At 32.7% G+C, this 25,815-nt stretch overlaps 1 protein-coding gene across 12 annotated transcripts in view; it reads right to left on the bottom strand.

The window, feature by feature from the left end:
• Positions 1-4,011: 4,011 nt before the first annotated feature.
• LOC122631596 (whirlin) overlaps positions 4,012-25,815 on the bottom strand; it is a 74,888-nt gene continuing 53,084 nt past the window's right edge. For 10 of the 12 annotated variants that reach the window (XM_043817489.1, XM_043817493.1, XM_043817488.1 and 7 more), the window contains 4 exons: positions 12,390-12,653; positions 8,038-8,346; positions 7,598-7,676; positions 4,012-7,502 (listed from right to left, as the gene is read on the bottom strand). In XM_043817489.1, coding sequence (XP_043673424.1) covers positions 7,360-7,502; positions 7,598-7,676; positions 8,038-8,346; positions 12,390-12,653 — 795 coding nt within the window. In that variant the 3' untranslated portion in view covers positions 4,012-7,359. The remainder of the gene's footprint in view (positions 7,503-7,597; positions 7,677-8,037; positions 8,347-12,389; positions 12,654-25,815) is intronic. The other 2 variants (XM_043817499.1, XM_043817500.1) reach the window with 1 other exon arrangement.

Genomic DNA, 25,815 nt, shown 5'->3' with positions numbered 1-25,815 from the left:
GTGGTAACTATTGGCATCGCATCTGCGTCTATGGTACCCAGGAAGCACTCGTACTTCTTTTCCCTGTCACCGATTCTACCCTAGTCATTGTCCTTTGAATGAAGGACGCTCTTTCTAAAAATTTAAACGATCACATCTGCGTGAAAGTAAGTAAGTAAGTGAGTGCATGAGAGACACGTTGAAATTGCATCTGTTTGCAATTCGATACGAGTTGTAATAGTCTTATCCTCGAATTTCTACATCTCGATCATGATCTATCGTCTCACGAATATTTTGTAATATTTCATATTGTTGCAACGGATTATCAATCTCTCTATGTATTCGTGTGTACGCGTGTGTAGGTGCGTGTCTTGGAACTAGGACATTTATTTATTACGAGTATCATCTTTCATCCTTTACGTCCTTGATCGATATTCGTAATTGATACCGTAGAAAGTTATCAGAGACTCCTGGAGTTACATGTCTTGTTCCGCGTCTCGAATAGTGTAGTTTGTTTGTTTGTTCGTTTGTTCTTTCTTTTTTATTTCTTCTTTCTTATTTTATTTTTTTATTTTTTTTTTATAAAGAAAGGAAGTATCATTAGCCAAGCAAGTACATATATATAAGCATGTATTTAGATATACGCAGTGTTAAGGTTTCTTTCGTCATTTCTAGTGACCTTCCATAGCTCCGTACTTATGGCAGATTCTGATCGATATTGCATATATGAACACAGAAAATAGATATTCGATACTACATACATATACATATATATCTTTTATATATATTTTAATAAAATAATTTCTACTCGATTGGAATATGTAAAATATGTGATCGAATTACTTTGGATCAGTCATAGTACTCCATAAGGGAAATTACTAATGAACAATTTGTGGTTGGTTCAGCTTTAACCAACTTTGCATAGTCATTCGAACGACATACGATTTGCATGGGATCGATAAGCAATTTCAAAGTTAAATGTAAAAGAAGAATCGTAGATATCCGTTTTGGTTCTCACGAGGCAACCCGCAGCATTTCTCACCCCCGATCGAAGAGACCTGGAAAGTATCTGCTTTGAATTAGAACGACATGTGCGATCGGTCACGGCTCGTTGAGTTAGTAAATTCGTTCGAACTTTAGTCATATTGGCTTCTCCAATTTAGCATTCGAAACTGTTTTCTCGAAATAACGAAGTTTGTCACTGTCGTGTTAATAGTTCCGTAAATTGTCTATTATTATCGATCAAATGTATATACGTGACTTTAAGCGAGTAATTAAACTTATTTCGATCGAAATAAATAACACATTAATTTTATAAAACGACATTAAATCTTTTAGCTTAATTGAGTCTACGCGAGAAAGAATGGATTTCGAAATTTTCTAAAGGAAAATATTTTTTCGATTCCTTTGTATTTACGTCCTCGAATTTTACCTACGTGACGAGAGCGAAACTTTCTTAAGTTTATAAATTATTTCGTAAGTTCTGTCGACTCGACAGACCTCGTCATTCTTAATAGGATTACGTGTTACGCGAAGCTCGAACTCGTGGCGTGGGTTCTTGCATAATCCACCCTCGTTCGCGTTAGCGTCTGGCAAAAGCTGCGTTTCCTTTTATTTCTGTGTATTGTTGAAAGTTAGAGAAAGAGCAAGAAAGTGGGAAAGAGTGTGTGAGAGAGAAGGAGAAAGAGAAAGAGAGAGAGAGAGAGAGAGAGAGAGAGAGAGAGAGAGAGAGAGAGAGACAGAAAAACAGAGGTGAAGATAGAGAGAGAAAGAGAAAGAGGGAGAGAAAAAAAGAGAGACAGATAGAGGGTTTAACTGTTTTGACGTCTCCTCAACTTTGTTTATCTCACGATTCTAATCCTGCAGTTTTCCCATTTCGTAATATAATCAAGACTATTTTTATTCCTCACCCTCTTCCACTTTCTGTCGTAAAATAATTCAAGGAATACACAACCCAATCGCACCAATATTTCTTTTTATCTATAACACATTCAGTAAAACGAAAAACGTTTTGACGAATAAACGTTTACATTACACTCGACATTTTATTATTTAACTTAACGCGACAAACGTTTAATGTGGGAAGCATAGAATTATTTTATAAACGATTTTTCAAAATTACAATTAGTTACTTACGTGTTTAGAAAATAGTAGATTCCTATATTATCGACAAGATGCCTAAAGAACGATGCATTAGCTTTTTCGGTGCGCTCTATTTTATCGTTTATGCGTATTGCAGTTTACGACGTTATCTTTTATTCCACGTTAAATAAATTTCTACTTGTTATTTCTTTTCGATGATGAACCTTTTATTCAATTACAATAATACTTGTTATCGATACGATAATCGTAATTAGAATGAATAATAACAACGATATTAACAGCGAATAATAATGATAACGATGATGTTGATGTGACGTTAATAATAATGATAATGGTAATGATAGTAATAATAATAATAATGATAATGATGACGAGGACGACGACGACGACGACGACGATGATGATAATGATGATGATGATAAGAAAATGAATAAAAGTAACCTGTACGATAACGATGAGAATAACAATACTGTGTATCGTGTCTAAACACGCAACTGTTATGTCACGAAAAAATGCACATACTCTCGCACATATGTATGTGTATTACATATATATATATATATATTACATATATATACATATACATATATATATGTATATATATATATATATATATATATATATATACATATGTATCATTATAATCGTCTATGCGCATCTGTATGCATGTATCTGTATTGAATGAAGAATTTGTTTCTCTCTGTATGTATTCACCATTCTGTGTGTGTGTATTTGTATGTGTGCACATCACAATGTATTTTACAGCGTATCGATATTGGCGAATCCTTAATTAAATATATGTTTATCATACGCATTCTCTCGGCACTTTGAATATTTAGCACGATGCGCGTCTCTCTCTTTTTCTTTATACTTGAATTTTTTTTCTTCTTATTATTAATTTTTTTTCTCTCATTTGTTGTATCATCCTTTATCCATGGATTTTGCTGCAAAAAAGGGTGGCTTATGAAATGCATATGAATGAGGGAAAGGGGAGAGATAATATATGAAGGAGCTTATCTCTTTAGTGTATGTACAACGCGTTATATAACGTTACGATTAATTACAATTATCATGTTAACAATAATTATAATAATCGATTTGTCGATCAAGCTAAATCTCTCTTTATGTCAACTCGAATTTTCTTTTATATCGTTGATAATTGCATTACTTTACTCTCTTATTCAGTTCTTTATTTTCTTCTTCCCCCTATTTCTTATTTTCTAGTTCCTTTTTTCTTGTTCTCATTATCGTCTCGCAATTTTCTTTTTCTTCTTCTTCCTTTTTTTTTTTTAATAACTCCATTCCGTTCTTTCATTCATAGAAATCACAGTAGAACTATGAAAGGGGAACGACGAAAAGAAGAACGATGAAAAGAAGAAGATAGGAAAGTGAAGCTTATTTTTTCGCGTTGATTCGCGTTCATAGGAATCGTTCTTAAATAAAAGCTATGCGAGAAATATAACGAGAGAATATTAAGACAGGAAAATAAACGGATTAATATTGGGAGATTCGTTTCTTCTTTCTTTCTCGTATTCGATCTTTCTAACATACTTCTAATATCTGTTTCTCGTCGCTTGTTTTTTTACGGAAAAGCTGTAAGGCATTGTCGGATATGTCGGCTGAGGTTTTTTCTTTTTTTAATTATTGTTATCATTATCATTATTATTATTATTATTATTATTATTATTATTATTATTATTATTATTATTATTATTATTATTATTATTATTATTACTATTATTAATGTTATCATTATTATTAATATTAATATTAATATTAATATTATCATTATCATTATCATTATTATTATTATTATTATTATTATTATTATTATTATTATTATTAATATTATTATTATTATTATTAGGGCCTGAGAAAGAGACGATTTTTCTTAGCTTTACACGAAACGTACCTCTCTCTCTGTCTCTCTCTCTCTCTCTCTCTCTCTCTCTCTCTCTCTCTTTCTTTCTTTCTTATTTTTTTTTTTCTTGAATTGCATGAAGTTCTTCGTAGGAAGCTTTACAAAAATATTTCCACGGTTTTAGATAACGTCGCTTGTTCAATGTTCTTCGCGCCGAGATGAAAGAAAGGATTCGTCTCGATCGAATTTCCAACAGATTTTTTTTCGAAACGATTTGAATGGTGACCAGACTCGCGTGCTATGTCGATCTATATTAAAGAAATAAGAAAAGAAGTTAAGAAAGAAAGGGAAAAAAATAAAGAAATAAAAAATAATGAAGAAAAGAGATAAATTCGTTTGAAAAATCAGTACGTGCGTGCTTGCTTGTGTGTGTTTTATGTCTTCCATGTAAGGCTATGTTTTTCACTTCTTTTTTCTTTTCGATTTGTTTTTCTTTCGTCTCGTTACCCCTTTCATGTCTATTTCATTTTCTGTCTTTATCGAATTTTCTATACTCTTCTGTTGCAGTCTTCTTCTTTTTTTTCTTCTTCTTTTTCTTTAATCAATAATCTCTTCGTGTACTTGATAAAATCAAGAAATATAGTAAGTATGTACTTGATTATACGTCAGGAACGAAATCATTTTTGTTTCCTTTCTCTTTTCTTTGTTATTTTCTCTCTCTCTCTCTCTTTCTCTCTTTCGTGTCTTCGTCGCTCATTACCGTAATTAAACTTGTATATACATACATTGACCACTCCGCGGTAAATTGCAGGCTACTATTTTTTTTTCTTTTTTTTTTGGCACATTTAGCAGATTTGTCCTTTGTCACTTCTCGTATCTGTCTACCGTAATTGCTAAATATACATGGCCTGAATCCTTCTTCTTCTTCTTTTTCTTTTTTTCTTCTTTCACTTTTTGTTCTTTTATTTTTTACGTTTCATCCTATATGTTCTTGTGTGTTTTTTTTTTTTTTTTCTTCAAACATTCCTCTCGATTTGTATTCACCTACTATCTGTTTTTTTTTTTCCCTCGGGATCGATACATACAAGCATGTACATACAATCATATAAGAAATCACGAACGATCGAGAATTTCGATTTATCGATTTAACACCGTGTATTCATTCAAATGAATATCTATCTTTTTCGGATCGTTTAAGTGAGAAAATAAAAAAAGAAAAAAATCAGATTATCACAATTTTCAATAGAAAGATATTTTAATAGATCGTTGGCGATTTCTTCGGCATCGAAGGTCACAGGCTTTCAGCTAAATACATACGTATACGCTTCTAAATAACAGCTTTTGAAAATATCCTTTGTTTTTTTTTTGGTTTCCTTTTTCTTTCTTTAATATATAATTTCTCTTTTTTTTCGTTTTTTCTTTTTATTATTATCATTATCATTATCATTATCATTATTTTTTTTTCGGCCGTCACAGTATACGCGCGTAAACATATAGCGAGCGCAAACGCATTGATAGGTACAGCTTGCAATTCCACTACAATAATCGTAATATATATATGTATATATATATATATATATATATATATATATACTCTAATAAATCTCAACAATTCCCATAATAAGTCTGTACTTGTTGTTGTTCTTGTTGTTCTTGATGCTACTGCTTACGATCGCATGACATTGTACCGATTAGTATTATTTTTCTAATCGTCGAACATTCCTTGAACATTGTTTAACGCATTGATAATAGGACATTTTGTTGGCGATCTTACGTAAATAATTATCAATGTCGGGAGAATATCTCAACTCGGAATATTAATTAATATTAACCTGTGTTTTATCGAAGCTTAGAATGCGCGATAGATCGTTTTTGTACGTTTTTGTCTGTAATTCATTATCTTCATCAGTGGTAACTATCTCTTGATACAAATTAACCGTGTCGTTCATTCAATTTTTTTTTTTTCTTATCTTTTTACTTATTGTTAGATCGACGTGTAATATCCACGTTTCGAAGGACGCAAGGTCTCACACAGACATACACATGCATATACATATATGCGCACGCACACACACGCATACATATACACTCTTTTTCTCTTTCTCTCTTTCTCTCGAGTCCAGTCGGCCGTTCGCCCCGTTATCGACTTTCTAATATTAATATCCGCTTTACCCATGACGTAGAGTCGCGTTATACTACTACTACGTCCTTATCGTCGACGTCGCGTTTCTCGAGCGTCTCGTTTACCGCTATCTCGGCTCATCTTATTACGTAAAACGCTCAAACGCATTCCATTCTATTTAAGGAAACCTTTTTTAATTAAACTTATTTCACTTTTCATAAAATCTCAATTATATATCGTTATCTCATATAGGATGTATATATATATATATATATATATATATATATATATATATATATATATATATGTATATTTTTTCTTTTTTCGTTAAAAATTAAGATGATCAGAAAAAAAGGAACTATCGAGAGAAGATTTTTATCTTGTTATCCTTCGAAACGTCGATATATCGTATAAATCTCATTAAATCACATATTCTTTTTTTCAATTTTGATCTTATACTCGTATAATCGTACGAAGTAACACCGATCAAAAGGATCTCTCCCTTTCGTGACAATTAATGTAATACCATAATAACGTATATATGTATCTATGTATGTATGTATGTATGTATGTATGCGTGTATGTATGTATGTATGTATGTATATATGTCTAAGACGAAAGACCATTTTTTCTAAATAGTTTTGGCACAGTTCACGAGTCTCCCTCTTCATTTCTTCATAGATTAATCGTACATTCAAGTATTTCATTCCTTATCGGAGTACTATAGGATTTATCAGAAAGCAACACTTTAAGTTTATTACCGGATTCGTACGTTTCCAGTTCTTTGTTTGTTTGTTTGTTTTTTTTTTTCTTAGTAAGCAGGTCAAGAAGGCCTCGATCTGACCTAAAAGTAACCGGTAATTATGTACCCTCGATTCTTTGTCTTCCTTGCAAACGCGACGATCTCGTTTTTTACTTTTTTATCTTGGCTTCGAACAATTAACTTTGCCGATCACAGATTTCCTCCTTCTTTACTCCCTTTCTTTCTCCTTCCAATGTCCCTTTTTCTTCTTCTTTTTTTTTTATTTTTCTACGTGTCTTCTTTTTGTTATTTCAATATTGAAAGGTCCCACCACCAGGGCCAGGTTGAGGAACGACCGATAGAAAATTCGGCAGCGAATCGAGAATAAATTCTTACTCTCATAATCGATCATAATAGATCATAATCGATCATAAGTCAAGAATTAGATGTTCTCTCATGTTAAAACACGATTCTCTTTCGAGGCCGATTTTCTAGATTGTCGAGAAGAGCCTCTTACTACGGCGGTTCCGGCTCGGAGGTGGGGGACTCCTGCTACGCCTCCAGAAAGATCAAAGCCGTTGGTTTTGGCTCGAGGTTACTTTTCTTCGCTTCAACTACAAGAAACTCGATTTCGTTTCTATCACGACGTGCGAATGACTCGGCGATCAATCTAGCAACCTCCTGATGATGTAGCCCTACCGATGAAAGGAAATTAAATTCATTAGGAATTTATCAACGTTCGATATTGATTTTGTTATAGTTCAAACGAAATAAATAATGCTTTGTTTACCTTCAACTTTGTGACCATCGACCTCGAGAATAAGCTGACCGACTTCCAATCCACCAGCTTCGTAAGCAGCTCCGTTATCCTATAGTTTTCATAAAATCTCTTTAATATCACTAGTTCATTAAATAGAAATTAAATAAGAATTATAAAGAACATGAATTATCTGTTCTACATATTATAATTATAAATCTTATTTAATATATCTTTTTTTTTTGTTCTTTTTTTATGGTCAAAACAATTTAAACAAATTTTATTACACTTTAGACTATCACCTTTCGATATATCTATTATTAATTTATACTAATTTTATTGAAACAAATGCTTAAATTAAAAAAAAAAAGAAGAAAGAAAGAATACACGTGAGTGATCTAAACGATATTAGAAAGAAAAATTAAATTATAGTAATATAATAAACTTTAAATACAATATTAAGTAGAACTAACGTGAATGTTAATGATCCTCGGTAAAGGATGCTTAGTATTAGCACCACCTTCGATTGCTATACCCAAAATTGATTTAGTTTTCTTCACAGTGATCCTAAGATTTCCCTGATGATCCGGTACAACTAAAGCACCGTCTTCTTCCCTTCTATCGGACATCTCGCTTCTAGTTAATCTCTGAGCACTATGATGTCTTCTAGGTGGTCCACCTGGTCCTCCACTTCCGGTAGCAGAACCTCCACCGGAACTACCTTCCTCGAGTAATTGTGCTTCTTGCATATCGAAGCTTCGCGAGAGCTTGTGCGCGAGTTCCTGAAACGTCCAGAACTCGGATCGCATGCCAGTTTTAACTGTGGGTTTTTTTCTTCTCCTTTTTTTTTTTTTTTAACATTCTCACTACGATAGCGACGATATTATTTACAATAAAGAAATGATGTATTAATATATATATATACACACATATATATACACATATATATTATATATATATATATATATAATTATATTTTATATTATATTTCATATACATTAAACGGAAATTTGGAAAATCTTCGTCGTTATCGTTTACGAAGAGAGGTCGATTAGAAAACACACGTAAAGAACGATGAGAGCACACAGTAGCTAAAAAAGGCGATTATGCTGGCGTAATTCGTATGCGCTGGATCGTCAAAGATATTCCCGGTTGAGGTTTCAAGCTCACAACTTCTATGTCGACTTTTTTCGTCTCGTCTCATTTTTCTTTTTTTGCTTTTTCTTCCAACGATTACGTAAAACAAAGATTCTCCCGCATCCGGGATATCTTTTGGCAACGATGCGTGATTCTTTTCTCCAGTACCTATATGCAAGTATACCGGGTGTCTCGTTTTAAATAATATAATCGAATATCTTCGTTCTTATTGATTTTATAAATGAATGTTTCAAATAAAAATTGTTAGACTTACAAGGGGAAAATTTAATTCAATTCATTGCAAATTTCATAGATGGTTTTAGATTGTCGAGATAGAAGATTATTAAAAAATTTTTTTTTAATGGAAATCAAAATTTTAAGCCTAACAAAAAAGTTATGGAGAATATCCGAATGATATGAGAATAAAAATCCAATGAATACCTACACAGTGTACCTTTGTTAGCGATATTTCATCGATTTGTGGCGATAACAGTTACACCACGATACGATGTAATCACAAATCTGAAATCACAGATCATAGAACAAAGAACAGAGAACACAGATCACAGAGAACACAAAACACAGTTCACAAATCACAAATATCGGTACCGTGGTTTAACTACAATATATTATCACCATAACTCGATAAAATATCGATGAAAAAATACAAACGTAGGTTACTTCGTTAAATTCGTATTTATATTCTCTACAACTTTTGTTATGGTTAAAATATCGATATTCATTGAAAAAAAAAAAAAAATTATCATGACTTGCGTATTATAACAAAGTTTTTCCCTATGAAACAGATGCGATAAGTATTAAATTATCTCTTTAAAATCTAACAATGTTTACATTGTTTCACTTAATTTTTATTTCTTTATAAAAGCAATAGAATCGGGAATATTTGGCCGTATCGTTTAAAACGTGACACCCGGTACGTGTACGTACAAATCTTTATATATATATATATTAATTTGAATATATATAGATATAAGTATAAATATACATATCGATATAGATCGCAAGAGTATATAAAAAAATTAAGTCATGCTTGCTGATAGGCTGGTAGCAATTGGGTGTTGGTGCTCGGAGAAAGAGTGGTGGTGGTGGTGGTGGTGGTGGTAGTGGTGGTGGTGGTGGTGGTGGTGGTGGTGGTGGTGGTGGTGGTGGTGGTGGTGGTGGTGGTGGTAGTGGTGGTGTTGTTGTCGCGCCGTAATCATATTCAACTATCATATATTATATATAACAATTTCAAAACTTTTGTATATTATTTTTATAACACGCTGTATTATCTTGTAATCAATCGTTTAGATTTTTTTGTTCGTACAGAAAAAAAGCTCCGCTCTATCATTACGATTAATCGATTTATTTTTTGCACTTTTCTTTTCTTTTCTTTTCCTTCTTTTTTTTCTTTAAAGAAACGACCAAAGAAATAATCAAAAGCGTAACGAAGAGATCGTATCGAGAAGCTAAATCGCGAATACAAACGAACGATCCCATTTTCGCGCTCTCGCGAAAGGTGAAAGTGTTTTGCCTACGCACTCGCGCGTACACTCACGATTCTTACGGTTTTTTCCCTATCGCTTTTACCTTTAATCAAACGCACACCTCCTAATCTAATTTTCTAATTTTCTAAATAAAACTCATGAATCTCTCGACAACGATATAAATGTAGGTAAGTAGGTATATACAAGTAGTATATACAATTATTTCTTTTTTGTTTTTTTTTAGAAAATAATTGGAATCTCTATAAAAATAATTATGGTAAGATACCTATGGAACTTGGGGAGATGAATGTTCTACCAACTAATTTAACTAATCCTCGTTTTCTATATACTCTAATCTAAATGTACGCTAACTATACGCCTAAGACATACTAGTTTTACTCTAATTTCTAACTAATCTAATCTTTTACATTCTATTCATCTACTTGTCATAATATAATATTCTAACTATTGTTCTAACAATATTATATTATATTTTATTTATTTATTTTTTCACTAATTTCCTATCTTTTCTTTTTCGATGTGAGTAAAGTGATCGTGCATGCCAAGACATCTATGTACATATACATATATGTATTGATATACAATATGTATATAATAATAATAATAAACATAATAATAATCATAATTATAATAATAATAATAGTACATAATAATAACGATTATGGTAGTAATTTGTAACAATAATTCGAAAAAATATAAAAAAAGAAAGATATAAAGAAATATATAAAGAAATGAAATAAAATAATAATAACAATAACAGTAATATAATAGTGACGATAATAATAATAATAATCGTGCTTGAAGATACGAGTAGTAATAATAAAAAACCGAAGAAAGTAGCATGTGCAAACATTCAAGTAAAACACGTACACACCTAACGCTAGGTCGACTAATATTCTCTAGGAGCTCTAGGAGCAGAAAAAGAAATCGATTTTTGTGATAAATAGAGAGACAGAGAGAGAGAGAGAGAGAGAGAGAGAGAGAGAAGTATATATATATAAAGATAGATAGATAGATAGATAGAGAGAGAGAGAGAGAGAGAGAGAGAGAGAGAGAGAAAGAGATATCTAAATTAAAGGGAAAATTCATGCCAGAGGATGTCGTTCGCGATCTTTCCGATCTTCGATTCGCGTGCGCATCTTTAGATCATTTTCATGGACGCGTAGTAAATAATTTTACCCGAGAAAGAGAGAGAGATAGAGAGAGAAAGAGAGAGAAAGAGAGAGAGGGAGAGAGAGAAAGAGAGAGAAAGAGAGAAAGAGAGAGAGAAAGAGAGAGAGAGAGAAAGAGAGCGAGAACGAGCGAACGCGCGAGATCGAGAAAGAAAGAGAGAGAAAACGCGCGCGATTCGAAATTTTTCTTCTCACGTACGATCTCTTGGAAACTTCGGATGCTTTGTTAATTATTAACCGACTAGAAAGTTTCGTTTTAAATTAATTAGACTAATTTTGATCTAACCTTTTGTCATCCGTCATTTCACTTTATATAAAATGAAAAGATATTGAAATTTTCTCTTTTTTCTTTTTTCTCTTCTTTAATTTCTTTTTGATTGAAATAATCCTCACGATTAATAATAATATTAATAATAATAATAAATAATAAATAATAAATAATAAATAATAATAAATAATAATAATGATAATGACAACAATAACAACAACAACAACATCAACAATAATAATAATAATTATAATAATAAATATCATTCGGCAAGGTATGCAACTCTATCTATAGGGTGAAATAAATTTCGATATAAACATTAACGATCGATCAATGGATCATTGCTTCCGTATTTTAAGGTACGATTAAGGGAACACGTGAACGACGTTTCTCCGATTGAAGGAAAAAAAGAATAAAAAAAAAGAAAAAGAAAAAGACAGATAGAAAGAGAAAGAGAGAGAGAGAGAGAGAGAGAGAGAGAGAGAGGGGAGGGGAGAGAAAGAGAGAGAGAAAAAAAGAAAAAGAAAAAAGAAGAAATATCGTATACCTACATATGTCAAAACGTGTGTGAGAAACAAATCTTATAAAACGTACGAACGAGCCTTATATTTAAATACGAAAAGGAAAATAAGTAAATAACCGTGCGTGTTGACATTTGGTCTTGTCTTTTTTTTTGCTCTTTTTGTTTTTTTTTTATGTCGTCGGCGCTTGTTGTTGGTTTTGTTTAATATAAAACTTACGAGGGGCCTGGCGCCCCAGTACCAGGATTTCACACGCTGCGTCAGCCCACCGAGTAGGTGGGACCTCCAACCACCGAAACCTCCACCACCTCCACCATCCGAGCTCCTCTCTTCCCTTCCTTCTTCCTCATCCTCCTCCAAATCGCGTTCCCTTTCTCCTCCTCCTATTCCTCCACCTCCTCCTCCTCCTCCTCCTCCTCCTCCTCCGCGCCTCCCATTACCGATCATCTCGGCGTCGCTATCATCGCATCCTCCGTCGCTCTCCTGCGTCGCGACGAAGGATCAAAAAAGAAATGGAACACACCCAAGTTCTTCCGATTAACATCCTTAGATCATTTCTCGATCATTCTTTCATTTTTTCTTTCTTTCTTTCTTTCTTTCTTTCTTTCTTTCTTTCTTTATTTCTTTCTCTTTTTACCCTTCTTAAATTCTCCTGCACATTCTTTACTTTCTCTTTTCCCTTTTTTATTTTATTTTATTTTTTTCTTGGCGAATCTGTTACGAACGTATTCTAAACTTATTCTATTAACTTTGATTAGGATGGAAGAAGAATATTTTCTTTTTTTCTTTTTGCTCTTTTCTTTTTTCTCTTTTCTTTCCTTTTTGCAGCAAACGACTTCGACTCTTCGAGTTTAACACCTATCGGATCGTATAAATCATCGTTCGAATTTGTTTAATATCTCTGTCATTATTTCAAGAGGTTTTCAATGCATTGTGAAAGTTGACGATGCGATTATTATTATTATTATTATTATTATTATTACTATTACTATTATTATTATTATTATATTATTATATTATTATTAGGTGGAATTTATACTTGTGTACAGAAATAATTCCTAATGTTTTATAGAAGATATTGTTATAATCGTATAACAATAAAATGTATAGAATAAAAATGATTAAAATCTATTAAAACCTGTATTATTCCGATTCTTTTTAAATGCAATACGTATATCGATAAAATCATCATTCGATTTTATTACATTTCTCTTTGCAAAAATTTTACAGTATTACGAAAAATTAAATATTGATGATAATTATTACATTCTTATTCGTGTGTATGCAATTTCTATGAAATAATCGTTAATGTATTATTGATAATTATTATAATTAGTGAACGAAAAAGGTATAAAAAAAAAAATAATAATAAAAAAATATTTAAAAAGAAATAAAAATTTGTACGAGAAGTTTGATTTATTTTCAAAACGTATCGTTTATAAATCGAATAAATAGTATACAGGCTGAGTAAGCGAAAAGTGTATTTTCGCGTGCGTTTAGTCGAAGCAATGAAACGACGTGGCTCAGTGCACCTCGATAATTGACCCACTTCGCGAAATCATAAAACGGTGACCGCAGCCCCCACCGTCGTTCCGGTCCTTCCAGGTAAATAACGGAACGAGGAGACGCGTCGAAACTTTCTCCGATGGTGACCCATAATACCGTTCTGGTCATTGTCCATTCTTTTGTTGTTTTTTTGTCGTTTTTTTTTCTCCTTGATCCACGAAAAAAATCGCACGAATGATCGATAATTTATCTCTCGCATAGAAACGAAAGATTTTCAACTTAAAATAGAACTAAAAGATTCTAATAACTCTAGAGAACATTTTTCCAATCGATAAATTCTATCAAAAGATTCGAATATGAATTGATTTTTATAAACAATCAATCTCCGTCTAAATCTGACGTAACGATGTAATAAAATTTTAATCGAAAATTAATATTATCGATCACTCTTGAAAGTCTCTTTCTAATCTTAATCGAGACAAGTTTGTAAATAATAATAATCGATATGGTCTTAAAGATGTAAATAATATAAATATAACAACTTAGATTATTTATATATATATAAATATTCTTCTTTGTGATTAATCGACAACGTCAATCGAAAATAGACAACTCGATGATCGATAAATCGTTATAATCGCTTATCGCATCCTGGTTATCGTTTCAATCGGGATATCTACTTTTTCGATATCACTGACGAATTTCCGTCTTTATTCGACTAGGTTGAATTCGCGTAGGTGTCACTCACAAACTGGTTCCCATTTTTTTTTGTCTGACGTAACGCACGTGAGTTGAACGAACTCGTACGTGTGTGTATAAGTAATGAAAATAAAAAAATCCATCTTTCTCTTTCACTTTTTTCTTCCCTTCAGTCTTACTCTCAAACGCTTTTAATTTTGCAATAACTCGTTAAATTGAGAAATCATTAAGCAAATATATATATACATGATGATCCATTTTATCGTTAACTTTCGTCTTTTTAAAAGACATCTCAAATCCGACAATAAGAGCAAATAAAATAAAAAGTAGTTGAAAGAAGAAGCCATAAAAAGGCCGTTTAGGTCTTCATTGTCCTTTCAAAAAGTTCGAAGTATCGTCTCGAGCCGATTCCCTTTGTCAGTGATCACTCGCAATAAGAAGAGCCGAAGAAGGGTCCGATACGAAAGTACAGACTAATCCTCTTCTAAGAAGCACGAAGAATGATCCTTCGATCAAACCGGTTCAGAGATAAGCGCGAACGATAGTCGAGAGAGCTCTCCTTACTCGCCGACGAGCGAGAAATCCGTGCGATCGATTGATCGAGCAAAGAATGGAACGTGTTCTAATTCTTTAACGAAAGCTTGTCAATTCGCGAGAATCTCATTCGTTCTATCTTTCTATCTTCCTATCCTTTTTCTTTCTTTTTTCTTTTTTCTTTCTTTTCTCATTTATTGACGCTATGAAAATAACACTACAAGTTAAACATAAAGAAATGCGTTATCGTGAGATTCGTTTTAATAATAAACAAATGATTTATTGAAATCTATTATCACAAAATTCTTCTTATTATAATAGACCAATCAATTATTGAAATCTATTAACAGATATAAGATCCACGTCTTATTATCAAACAAAATCAGTTCTCCTTCTCTACTCGAATTAATAAAGAGTCAACGTCGAAATACGCATATTCTTCTTCATGCTACTCGATCAAGAGATATTATCCTTTAATATTTCATCTTTTTAATTACTTTCTATTCTTTATTACTTGTCCTATATAATACAGAAAAAAAAGGAAAAAAATGAAAGATAGAAAACCCGGGATAATTTGTGAGATCTCGTTGGAAGTTGTTCAAGTGCGAAACTTTTCCTTCTACTTCTTTTTTTTCCTCTTTTTCTTTTTTTAATGTACAACCGAGGCTATTTGACTAGAATATTTACCGTCTCTCGTATCTTTAAATCGGCGGGATGTGACTCATCGACGGAATGAATCATAATTTAGAGAGTCGCCGTTCGGATCCGTTCCTCTATTCCGGAAAAAAGGGAGGAGCAACTAAGTAAGTACTGTGCGAGTTTCTCTTAGCGGGAAAAGATACGTCGCGATCTAAGTCAAGCCTTTCGTGGCTTTCTAATCGCTCGTGTTTCTTGCGTACCTGCCTAAGTACATACGTACTTACGTTTACTACCAATGTTCCAAACATAAAATATCCATGGTCAAACGTTTGATCGTGCGATTAGAAAGCTTCTCTATGATCTCTCTATTCTCTTTGATCGAATCGAAAGAGAAGAATCCAGGAAAAAAAACGAAAAATCGATCGTTATAAAATTTTTCATTTTCCAATCGATCTTTTATCAGAATTTTTCAAGCTTTTTCGAATTTGTCGCGGATATTATTTATCGCGGTTACGTCTGGCGATACCGCGACCGACAAGTGTTTATAATCGAATACACTTAAAATCGTTTTACGGCTTTTTCCCGCAAGGTAATAAAAATTTAACGCGACTCGTAAGTTGAGAAACGCTGCCTCTACGATCGTTACATAATAAATTTGCATCTGCAAGATGATTTTACTTTCGTCGGACGATCCCTGTTCGTTTTCATTTAAGTTTAAATTTTTATTTTAATTTTAATGTTTTTTTTTTCTTTTCTTTCTTTCTTTTTTATCTCTTTTCCATTTTTTCCCACCTACTTTCATAGATTTCGTTTGGAAAATGTCTGTCTCGAGGTCACTGCCTTCGACACGTCCCTATAATGTCAATCCTTACTTCGAACGTTTCAACGTATGTACCTAAGTACACTTTCCTCCGGTTGAATGGGGCCTTCCATCGCTCTATGTTTTTTTTTTCCTTTTAACGAGACAACGTCATCGCTTCTGACAATGAGTAAACGACTGTGGGGATGCGGGGGAGAGAAGGAAGAGCTGGTGGCTGTGTGAAGACAGTAAAAAAGAAGATAATGGTGTGAGAGACTTTGAGAGGTTAGAGGTTTTTTCGTGATTTATGAAGTCTTGGTAAATGTCGATTCATAGTAATAAAATATGACGTTCTGTTTCTAAGTCGTTGTAAAAATTAAAATAAATATGTTTTGCGGATTGACAGATTCAGCTATTTAATGAAATTACGTTGATAAAGACCCTTAGATCGGAATGAAAGTTAATTTTTTTTTACATATTTATACAATATTTAATGAGGATTAATTATTTCAAAATTATGCAATTTCGAAGCATTGCACTAATTAATCTTAACTTGAACTAATTAAAAAGAACACAAATGATTTATTTATCTCTTTATCGCGAGTGAATTAAATTCTTTGCGTGATGTAATTTATTTTTTTTCTACTTTTTTCTTTCTTCTCTATCTTTTTTTTTTTTCTTTTTAGTTTTTCTCATGCAATTTAGATCTGCTTTTGATATCTCAGTTATGTATACAGACAATAGGCATATACTTTCAAAGCAATTTTTCAATAAAAAACTGATTTTGTTAGATAAAAGAGATATCCTCGAATAAGTGTTCTTCAAGAGCAAATACTGTCGTCACGTTTTCAGTGATCTCATAATGCAAAGGATTAAATATTCATGACAAGTACATTCGAGATAATTTATTATTATTTAATTGGTTGGAATATTAGATTTTGTTATTATTACATAAAGCTAATAGACTTCATTTTATGAATAGTCATTATTATTCATATAAGAAAAATCAATGTTAATATTTTATTATTATTCTTACTATTACTATTATACGGATTAAATAATAATAATTTATCCATGATGTATCCATAACGAACCTTTTAACCGATAAAATAATAACAAATTTAATCTATTCAAGAAAAGAAAGAAAAAAAAAAACCCGATTAAATAATCAATATTAAGCTAAAGATCAATCATACCTATATAACAATGTATACGTAAACAAATATTCACATTTACAGAGAGATATTAGAAAACACAGGAAATAGAGACAAATCTAGACAACTCCATTCGTTTGAAAATAAATGTTCGACGCGTCGTACATTTCCCCTTTTTACATGCGGATGGATGGAACGGAATCTCTCGAGAAAGTCTTTTACTGCGATATCAATGGACTGGAATGTATAGATAGAACGAGAGAGATAGAAAGAGAGAAGATAGCAGAGACATCGAAAGAGACAAAGAGGGACAAAGAGAGATACAGAGAGATACAGAGAGAGAGAGAGAGAAAGAGAGAGATAGACAAGACACGCGTTCGTATACGCACACGTAACTCGTATGAATCCTAGATGGGGATATCTTTCGACGAGCACAAGTTGGCAACGTTGTACAACTTCTCTCCCCCACTTTTTCCATCTTTCAGTCCCACCATCAGGTAAAACCTCTCACCTGTTCCAAGTTGTCCCTCTCTTGCCTTAACCAACCTCCTCCTCCTCCTCCTCCTCCTCCTCTTCCTCCTCTTCATCATCATCATCATCCTCCTTCCCCTTCATTTTGAGAGACCCCCTTGATTCTTTCTTCCTCCTCTCTCTCATTCTCTCTCTTTCTCTCATTCTTTTTCTCTTTTTCTCTGTCTCTCTTCCGCTTTCTCGGCCTCGCGTCTCTCGCACACGTTGCTTGCTTGCTTGCTTGCTTGCTTGCTTGCTTGCTTTTGCTGCTCGTTCTCCCAAAGCGTCTCGCAAAGTCGCGCTCCTGATCGTCGTGCAGCAGGTAAACGTGAACCTGGCCGAGTAGGAGCTCGTCAGTTCGCGTTCGAGTCTCGAATCGTTCGCAGTCCGATCGATTTCACACACGCGAAGATATCTCCTCCTGCTCCCACCCTCTACTCGTCATCTCATTGTTTTCCAATATCAACAATCAAGGTTTTTGTTTACTCTTTTTTCTTTCATTTTTTTCTCCTTTTACTCGCTCCTCTGTGCACCCCCTTTCTCTTCTCCTCATCCTACTGCTCAACCATCCTCTTTATTACGCGAGTCAAACGTTTCTAATCAGTATTGTCCAAGACGAAAGATAAGAAGATATTAGAAAATAGAGAAGAAATATCGATCCTCGAAGGTAAAGAGATTGAAAATCATTTGTCTATTCGAACATCTCTTTTTCTCTCTCTCTCTTTTCTCTCTCTCTCTCTCTCTCTCTCTCTATCTCTATTTCTTTCTCTCTCTCTCTCTCTGTTTATTTCTCTGTTTATCTGATCTTTCTTACGGACTTTTAACGATATATCGAACGAGCTGTTCGTTGTAATTTTTCTCGAAAGTATTTTAAAACTTGACATGTGTATATATGTATGTATGTATTAGAGATCTTTCATCGCATCGAAGGACAACATCGACCAATCGATCGATCGTTCATTCCTTTCGCTTCGATCATACACACGCGTAGATATTACGCGTTATTATCTTTAACGATATCTAGCAAAAACGTTCCTTCGAGTTTACGTCGTTGGTTCGATCGTCGCAAAATTTACTTTGAAAATAAGGAAAATAAGGTATTCCGGTTCTTACACTTTTTTTGTTTTTTTTTTCCTTCTTATAAAAATCTTTTTTAACTCTCTACGATCGAATTTTTTTTCTTTAATAGAAATATATTACAAGTTATAATTAAAAAGATATTATTTTCTAACATATTTACACGGGTACTTTTAGATCGATTTTATGATTATCTTCTAATATAATTGTATATATGTAATATGTATATGTAATAAGAATATAATAATTACATATATGTATATGATTTTAAAGATATAGAAGATTAAACGAATTTTCTATATAACTTCGCATTGATCGATTATTCTTTTAAATAGATCATTGAAATCTTGAAATCGCATTGTTCTTCCTGCTCGTTTCATCGACAGAAATTTTTCCCGTTTCCCTTCGAGTTTCTCACAGTCTCCTCTTGTTTCTCGCAAGATTGACCGTTAATCCTTTACGGTACTCTCTCGCCACCAAAGCCTGGGAATCTATATTTTTAACCGGTTTCGTGCATCTCTTATCGCTCGTCAAATGAATTTTCTCTTTGGCTAACAGCCATTCGAGGAAGTTCGATGAGGAACAAGCACACTTGTTAATTGCTAATTTATTCGTCAGCGAATCATCGTGATCGTCGTGAAATACGGGACTCGTGTCTACGAGCTCTTATAATCTAACGAAGCGATTATAAAATTCGATGAAGATGTCAACGATATTTCTTATATTTCTTTTTCTTTTCTTTTTTCTTTCTTTCTATTTCTCTTTTTTTTTCTTCCAAAGAGTCACATGTATAAGCGAAATATAATATTAGAAAATGAAAATCTTCAAGTAAAGATTATTACAAATTTAAGTAAAAAAAAAAAAAAAAAAAAAAAAAGAAGAAAAAATTATCAAGCGAAAATATCTAATCTTATTAATTAAAATATCTAATCCATCCAATATCGATTATTTTATTTCTTGTTAAAATTTTAACTAAGGACCAATCATGAATATCTTTTGTATGTATTTCGAAAGAAAAAGAAAACAAAAAGAAATATATAAGAATTATCCTTTTTTTCCCTTTCTTTTTCCTTCTTCCGAGTTAGACTAAGAGAATTGTTAGAACTCGCTAAAAATTCACGATGACAAATTTTTTTTTCGTTACCTACTTCAGAAGCCATCGACAATAATAAGATCGGCTCTCGTGTATATATCGTCATCTTGAGAAACGTCGGGCTCGGGTTCGCACGTAGCCGCGCGTAAACAAGATCGTAAAAGCTCGCTAAATCGAGTCGTTCACCGAACTCGTTCCGAATCGAGTGTCCATCTTGTATCTTGTTATGAGCGTGAGCTACGATGAAAGATTCGCAAGCAAGTAATGTCGTATGCATCTATTTTTATCGATCGATGATTAATAACATAGATATCGGATAAAAAGCATAGATTGTCATCGATAACGAAAGTCGAATGATAAAAATTAATTGATATCACGATACTTTTCGTTCCAATATAAAAGTTTATAATACGATCGAATTGAAAATACTCTGTCTGTCGCTTGAAAATTTATCTTCCTCGATGCACCGACACACTTACACGTTATCAGTATAAAATATTTTTTGTTATTAACTTGAGCTCATTCCAACTTGTTTTTTTTCCTTCTTCTGTATTAAGAAAAAAAAAAAAAAAAAATACTTATGTGACGCGGATGTTTTCGAAAAATATATAGGAAGTTTACGCCTCGTCTCAATGCTATCTCCGATGACTCATCATTCATCGATAAAAACTTTCTTATTTATCGATCTTACTCTTCGACGATCGAAGCGAAAATACTTACAATACTTAGATATTTTCATTCAAACTTCAGATTTCAGCGATTCACTTATTTATGATTCATATTTAATCTCGAATTATAATTGGTAATTAAATCGAAAAGAAATGTGAAAAAGGGAAGAACAATGAGAACGATGAGGAGGAAAAGGTAGGGGGAAGAGAGGCCACTTTACTGACAAGGTAAAAAGAGAGAGAAAAAAGTGGGTCGTAAGAGGCAAAGAAGTTAAGTTTATGAAGAAGAGAAGGGGGTAGGAAGGGGAAGGGGATGTGTCGAGGGAGACGAAAAAAACGAGAGGATGTCACTGGGCCATCCGATGGCGTGTCGACTCGCCAGAACTACTTGCTTCGCATTTTAATCAGTCTTGAATCATTCGACGAGCATGGTCGATCGCCTCGAGGCTAAAACGTTCACTAGGCCACCTCGCTGTTTGTCAGACTAAGACGGACTCTTTCTACTCCACCCTTCTTAACTTCTCTCTTTCTTCCTCTCTCTTTCTCTCTTTCCCACTCTTCTTCCTTCCTTCTTCCTTTTTTACTCTCTTTCCCTCTCTCTACGACGATATATTTCTTTTATGGTGCTCTACGGGTCTTTGACCTTCCTTCATAATTAAAAATCAGTCGGTTATTTACTAGCTCGAGTTAGACCGCAGATAGATTACAGTTATTCAACATTAATTATTCTTTTACGATATTTTCGATTCTAACTAATATGGCGTTATTCGATAATAATCAGTTTTTCTTTTCATATAAAAATATAGAAAATTGTTGTGTAATGATAAGTTAAGTTACTCGAGATTATATCGCGTTTGATAATTTTAAAAGTTTTTAATATCAAGACGTAGTAGTAAGTTGAGTATAATTATTTGAGATTATTTATCCTTAATGATTCTTTTTAATAATACTTTAATCAAAATTTAGGTATTGATATTACATATATTAGATATTGAAGTTTTCGATACGATTATTCGATATTTTAATACTTCAATGTAATTTTCTCGAGAATATTTTTAATATTAACGAATATATTATTTTACATTTATATAATGAATTAAAAAAAAAATAAAAAATAAAAAATAAAAATTTACTAAGCAACGATGCAAATTCTCGATTTATCCTTGAAGAAAAATGATCGTAAACGGTCACCCGTTTACAAACAAGTAGAGCATAGTTCTCTAAATGGCGTAACCCGACATCAACGTAGCGGGATATGGGTGGTAATTAACTCGCTAACTAAATGCCAGATATCAGGGGTAAGGACTGCGACTACTGTAATTAGCTTGTTAACGCGATACGCTTTTTGCGCGGCAAACGTCGTCGGATGGCAGCAATGGTTTCGTCTTAATTCGTGCGTCTCTCTCTTTCTCTCTACGTGTGTTTGTTACGCGTGTGTGTTAGTTGCGTTTAACGTTTTAAAATGGCTCGTTAACGTTAAAGAAAAACAAGGACCTGGAATGATCGGGGTCAACGATCTTACGATTACAAAAATTACCTTTAATTAACTTCAATTATTTCTTTAAAAAACTATTATTACTACTTCGAAATTGTACGGCACGATTAGTTCGCCGAGGAAAAAAAATTTTAATCCAAATATATAAAGAATATTTTAATACTCATAATAATTTTATGATATATACCAGAAAAAAGAAATATAACATAAATAATATTTTAGATAGAATTATGCTAAACTTTAAATATTAAAAAATTCTTAAAATTATCTGCATACATACATACATACACGTACCTACACATACATATATATATATATATATATATAAAATTATAATAAAATTTACATATAAAATAAGATGATATAAAAAAGTTACAACTTTCATTTTTTGCAGGATAATAAAATTGAAATATGGAGTCTTGGCTGAGCGATGTGCAACGCGTAAGAATTCCGCGGCCAAAATTCGGAAGCGGAAATTCCGTGAGGAGGTCAAACTCGAGCGTGCAACACGTGCGACCCGAAGTTCACTCGAGACAGGTTCAAGACGTGGCCAAGGCCACCGAGGAACTTCGACAGGCGTTACAGGACAAGCTTTGATCGAGAAGAATAATCGAGTCGAAGAGTAGAATCGAGAAAAAAAAAAGAAGAAGGAGAGCCGACGCGAAAGACTTCTCTCTCGTACCTTTTGCTAGACCCTCGTCTCTGTCACGACGAAAGCCTATTCTTTCTCAAGGACGAAGCTCGAGATCTCGATCGAATATTATTTAGTTGTGATCTCCCCGAGGATCGATAGATAGATCGATTTCATTTCGATAAATTCGAGCTTTTCCAATGGCGCTCGTTTTTAACCCAAATCGAATTTCCTTCTTTAATCTGTATGTATGTATGTATGTATTCATCTATGTTGTATGTATGTATATATAAATGTATGCGTGATATTCCTATGATTTCATTTTTAAAATTGCGTCGATAAAGTGAAAGTTTAGAAAAGTACGGATTCGAATGCGAAATCGAATGTGAGATAACTCTGTCCATTTAAAATCGATCCGATAAATGAATATTTTCTTTCTTTTTTGTTTTTTTGTGTTCTTTCTTTTTTAATTTATTTATTTTAACTTTTTTTTTCCTTTCTGTTTCTTTTTCTTTTGTTTTTGTTTTCTTTTGCAATCGCTCGCTCGTAAATTTCGCTATGTCGAAACGTTGGAACGATTGAACGTCAAAATGACACGGGGTTTCAGACCAGAGGCGAGATCGCTTTTTTTTTTATTATCTTCTTTTTTTTTTTTTTTATCGAACGACGTAAACCGTAATTATTAACTTTTAGTTTTTAAGTTACAAACGTGTGTACCTATTGTATTGCTTTTAAATAAGAGACAAAAAATACTATGTATAATATTTGAAATAAATCTTTTTATATTAAATTGTATCATCATTCCTTATGTAAGATATATCGAGATATTAATTTCGTTAGATATTTTTATTTGTTTTTAATCCCTTTTTCCTATTCTCGTAATTCCTTATTTTTAAATCTTTTCTTTCTGAAATTTTTTTTTTCTGAAAAAAGAAACACTTCTTACACGAGACATCAAGGATCCGACCAATTAGTTAGTTGCACGTTCGATCTAACAGTAAGGACTCGGAAAAACGTAAACGGACGTTTCAATGGTGACTTTAAGACAGGCAGACAACGTATCGACAAGGACTCCTGGCATTTTCTCGAAGTAATTTCGAGATATAGCGCGAAAAGCAATTTACGATTACCTTTTACGACTAAATTGGCATTTAAGTTTTTTAATGACTTTTTTATACCGAAACACATTCAATATACCTCAATATCAATATATAAGAAGAATCAAGAAAATGATTGCCCCTTGAAGAGAAAAGAAAAAAAAAAGAAAAATAAAAAACGAAAAGAAAAAAAAGTTCACAAAATTTCGATCGTTCTTAGTAATTTACATTTTTGATTGCGCGTTAATAGTCTACAATAATCGTTGGGATGATACCGATATCGAAACTTTATCGCGAATCGTTTAACGCCTCTATTTCGATCTCGATCATATTCTCGATCATCCGATCCACGTTTTTTTACGTGAAAAGAATTATATGCCTCGTTGTAAACGATTAACCGACACACACACGTTCACGAGATATAATACCTCGCTATCATCTTAATTACATCAAGCTGGCAAGAAGTACTAACTTGCACGTTCGTCTTTTCCTGCAAGAAAGAGAGAAAGAGAAAGAGAGAACGAAGAAAGAAAAAAGAAAAAAGAAAAAAAAAAAGAAAAATAAATAAGAGGAAACTGAGAAAGGAGCAATATCCACCGTGGTAAGCGATGGGAAATCTCGTGATTATCTCGATTACTATAGTCCTTGATCGCGTGCGAAACGTTCAAACTACCCCCCTCGCTCTTGAAGTCTTCCCCTCGCCCTTCTACTGCCTTCTTTCAAGGGCTTCATTTATTTCCGATAAACTATCATAAGTAAAGTTTTATCTTGAGCAATATTTTTTTTCCTTAACCCTCTATAACGACATATACCTAGTTATTTTTTTGTATTCTTGTTTGAATTTCCTTTTTTGTTTCGTTAAAAAATTAATTACTAGCAGGGTTTTACTTGCAATTAGTATTATTGTTAATATCGATTTTTATAATTATTTATCGCAACAAAAAAAAAAAAAAAATAAATATCTAAAATATTGAGAACTGAATTTAAAACGATAATATCTAATGATAAAAAATTATTGATTTTTTAGACTATTTGATGTCGACAAAAGAGAAATAAATTCCTATGGGTAACGTCTTTGTTCCATTTAAAATAATAATAATAATAATAATAATAATAATAATAACCGTGTGTTATTCTTTAATCGATCTATATGAGAAATTTAAAGGGTTAAAAAGCAAATAAGAATTTCATTCGTGCATTGCACACGTATTTTCTCGAAGAGTCGATGATTTTATGGTCGCAGCGGCGTTGCAGCGAAACGACCGACGCCCTCTCTCCAATTTCTTTTCTCCATCTTCTTCGTCTTCTTCATCATCATCTTCTTCCATCCTGCGCACCTGCACTTCTACCTTCTACGACTCCTCTTCCTCCTCCTCCTCCTTCTCCTCTCTTTTACTCCTTTTATTCTTTCTTTACCGTGCCGCGATGAGTCGTCGCACGCACAAGCCCTTCTCCTTCTCGAGTGCCACTAAAGGTTCACTTTTAACCGAGTTCTTAAATCGATTCAAATACCTTCGAGATTTTCAATCTCATCTTTCAAATGAATTCTCGAATCAAGTTTGCACAATTAATTTTTTAATTCGAAAAGATTATTACACGTATATTTATTAATTTATTTTTATGTTCAAAAATTATTCTGATATACGTATGTATATTTAAATTACATAGAGATACTTTTTAGAGATAAAAATTAAATACATACACATATGTATATTTAATAATTTATTAAGCTACATATATATA

This window comes from Vespula pensylvanica, chromosome 9 (assembly GCF_014466175.1).
Source record: "Vespula pensylvanica isolate Volc-1 chromosome 9, ASM1446617v1, whole genome shotgun sequence".
Classification (NCBI taxonomy): domain Eukaryota; kingdom Metazoa; phylum Arthropoda; class Insecta; order Hymenoptera; family Vespidae; genus Vespula; species Vespula pensylvanica.
Note: the sequence above shows the minus strand (reverse complement) of the source record. Positions and strands in the feature narration are given on the sequence as shown.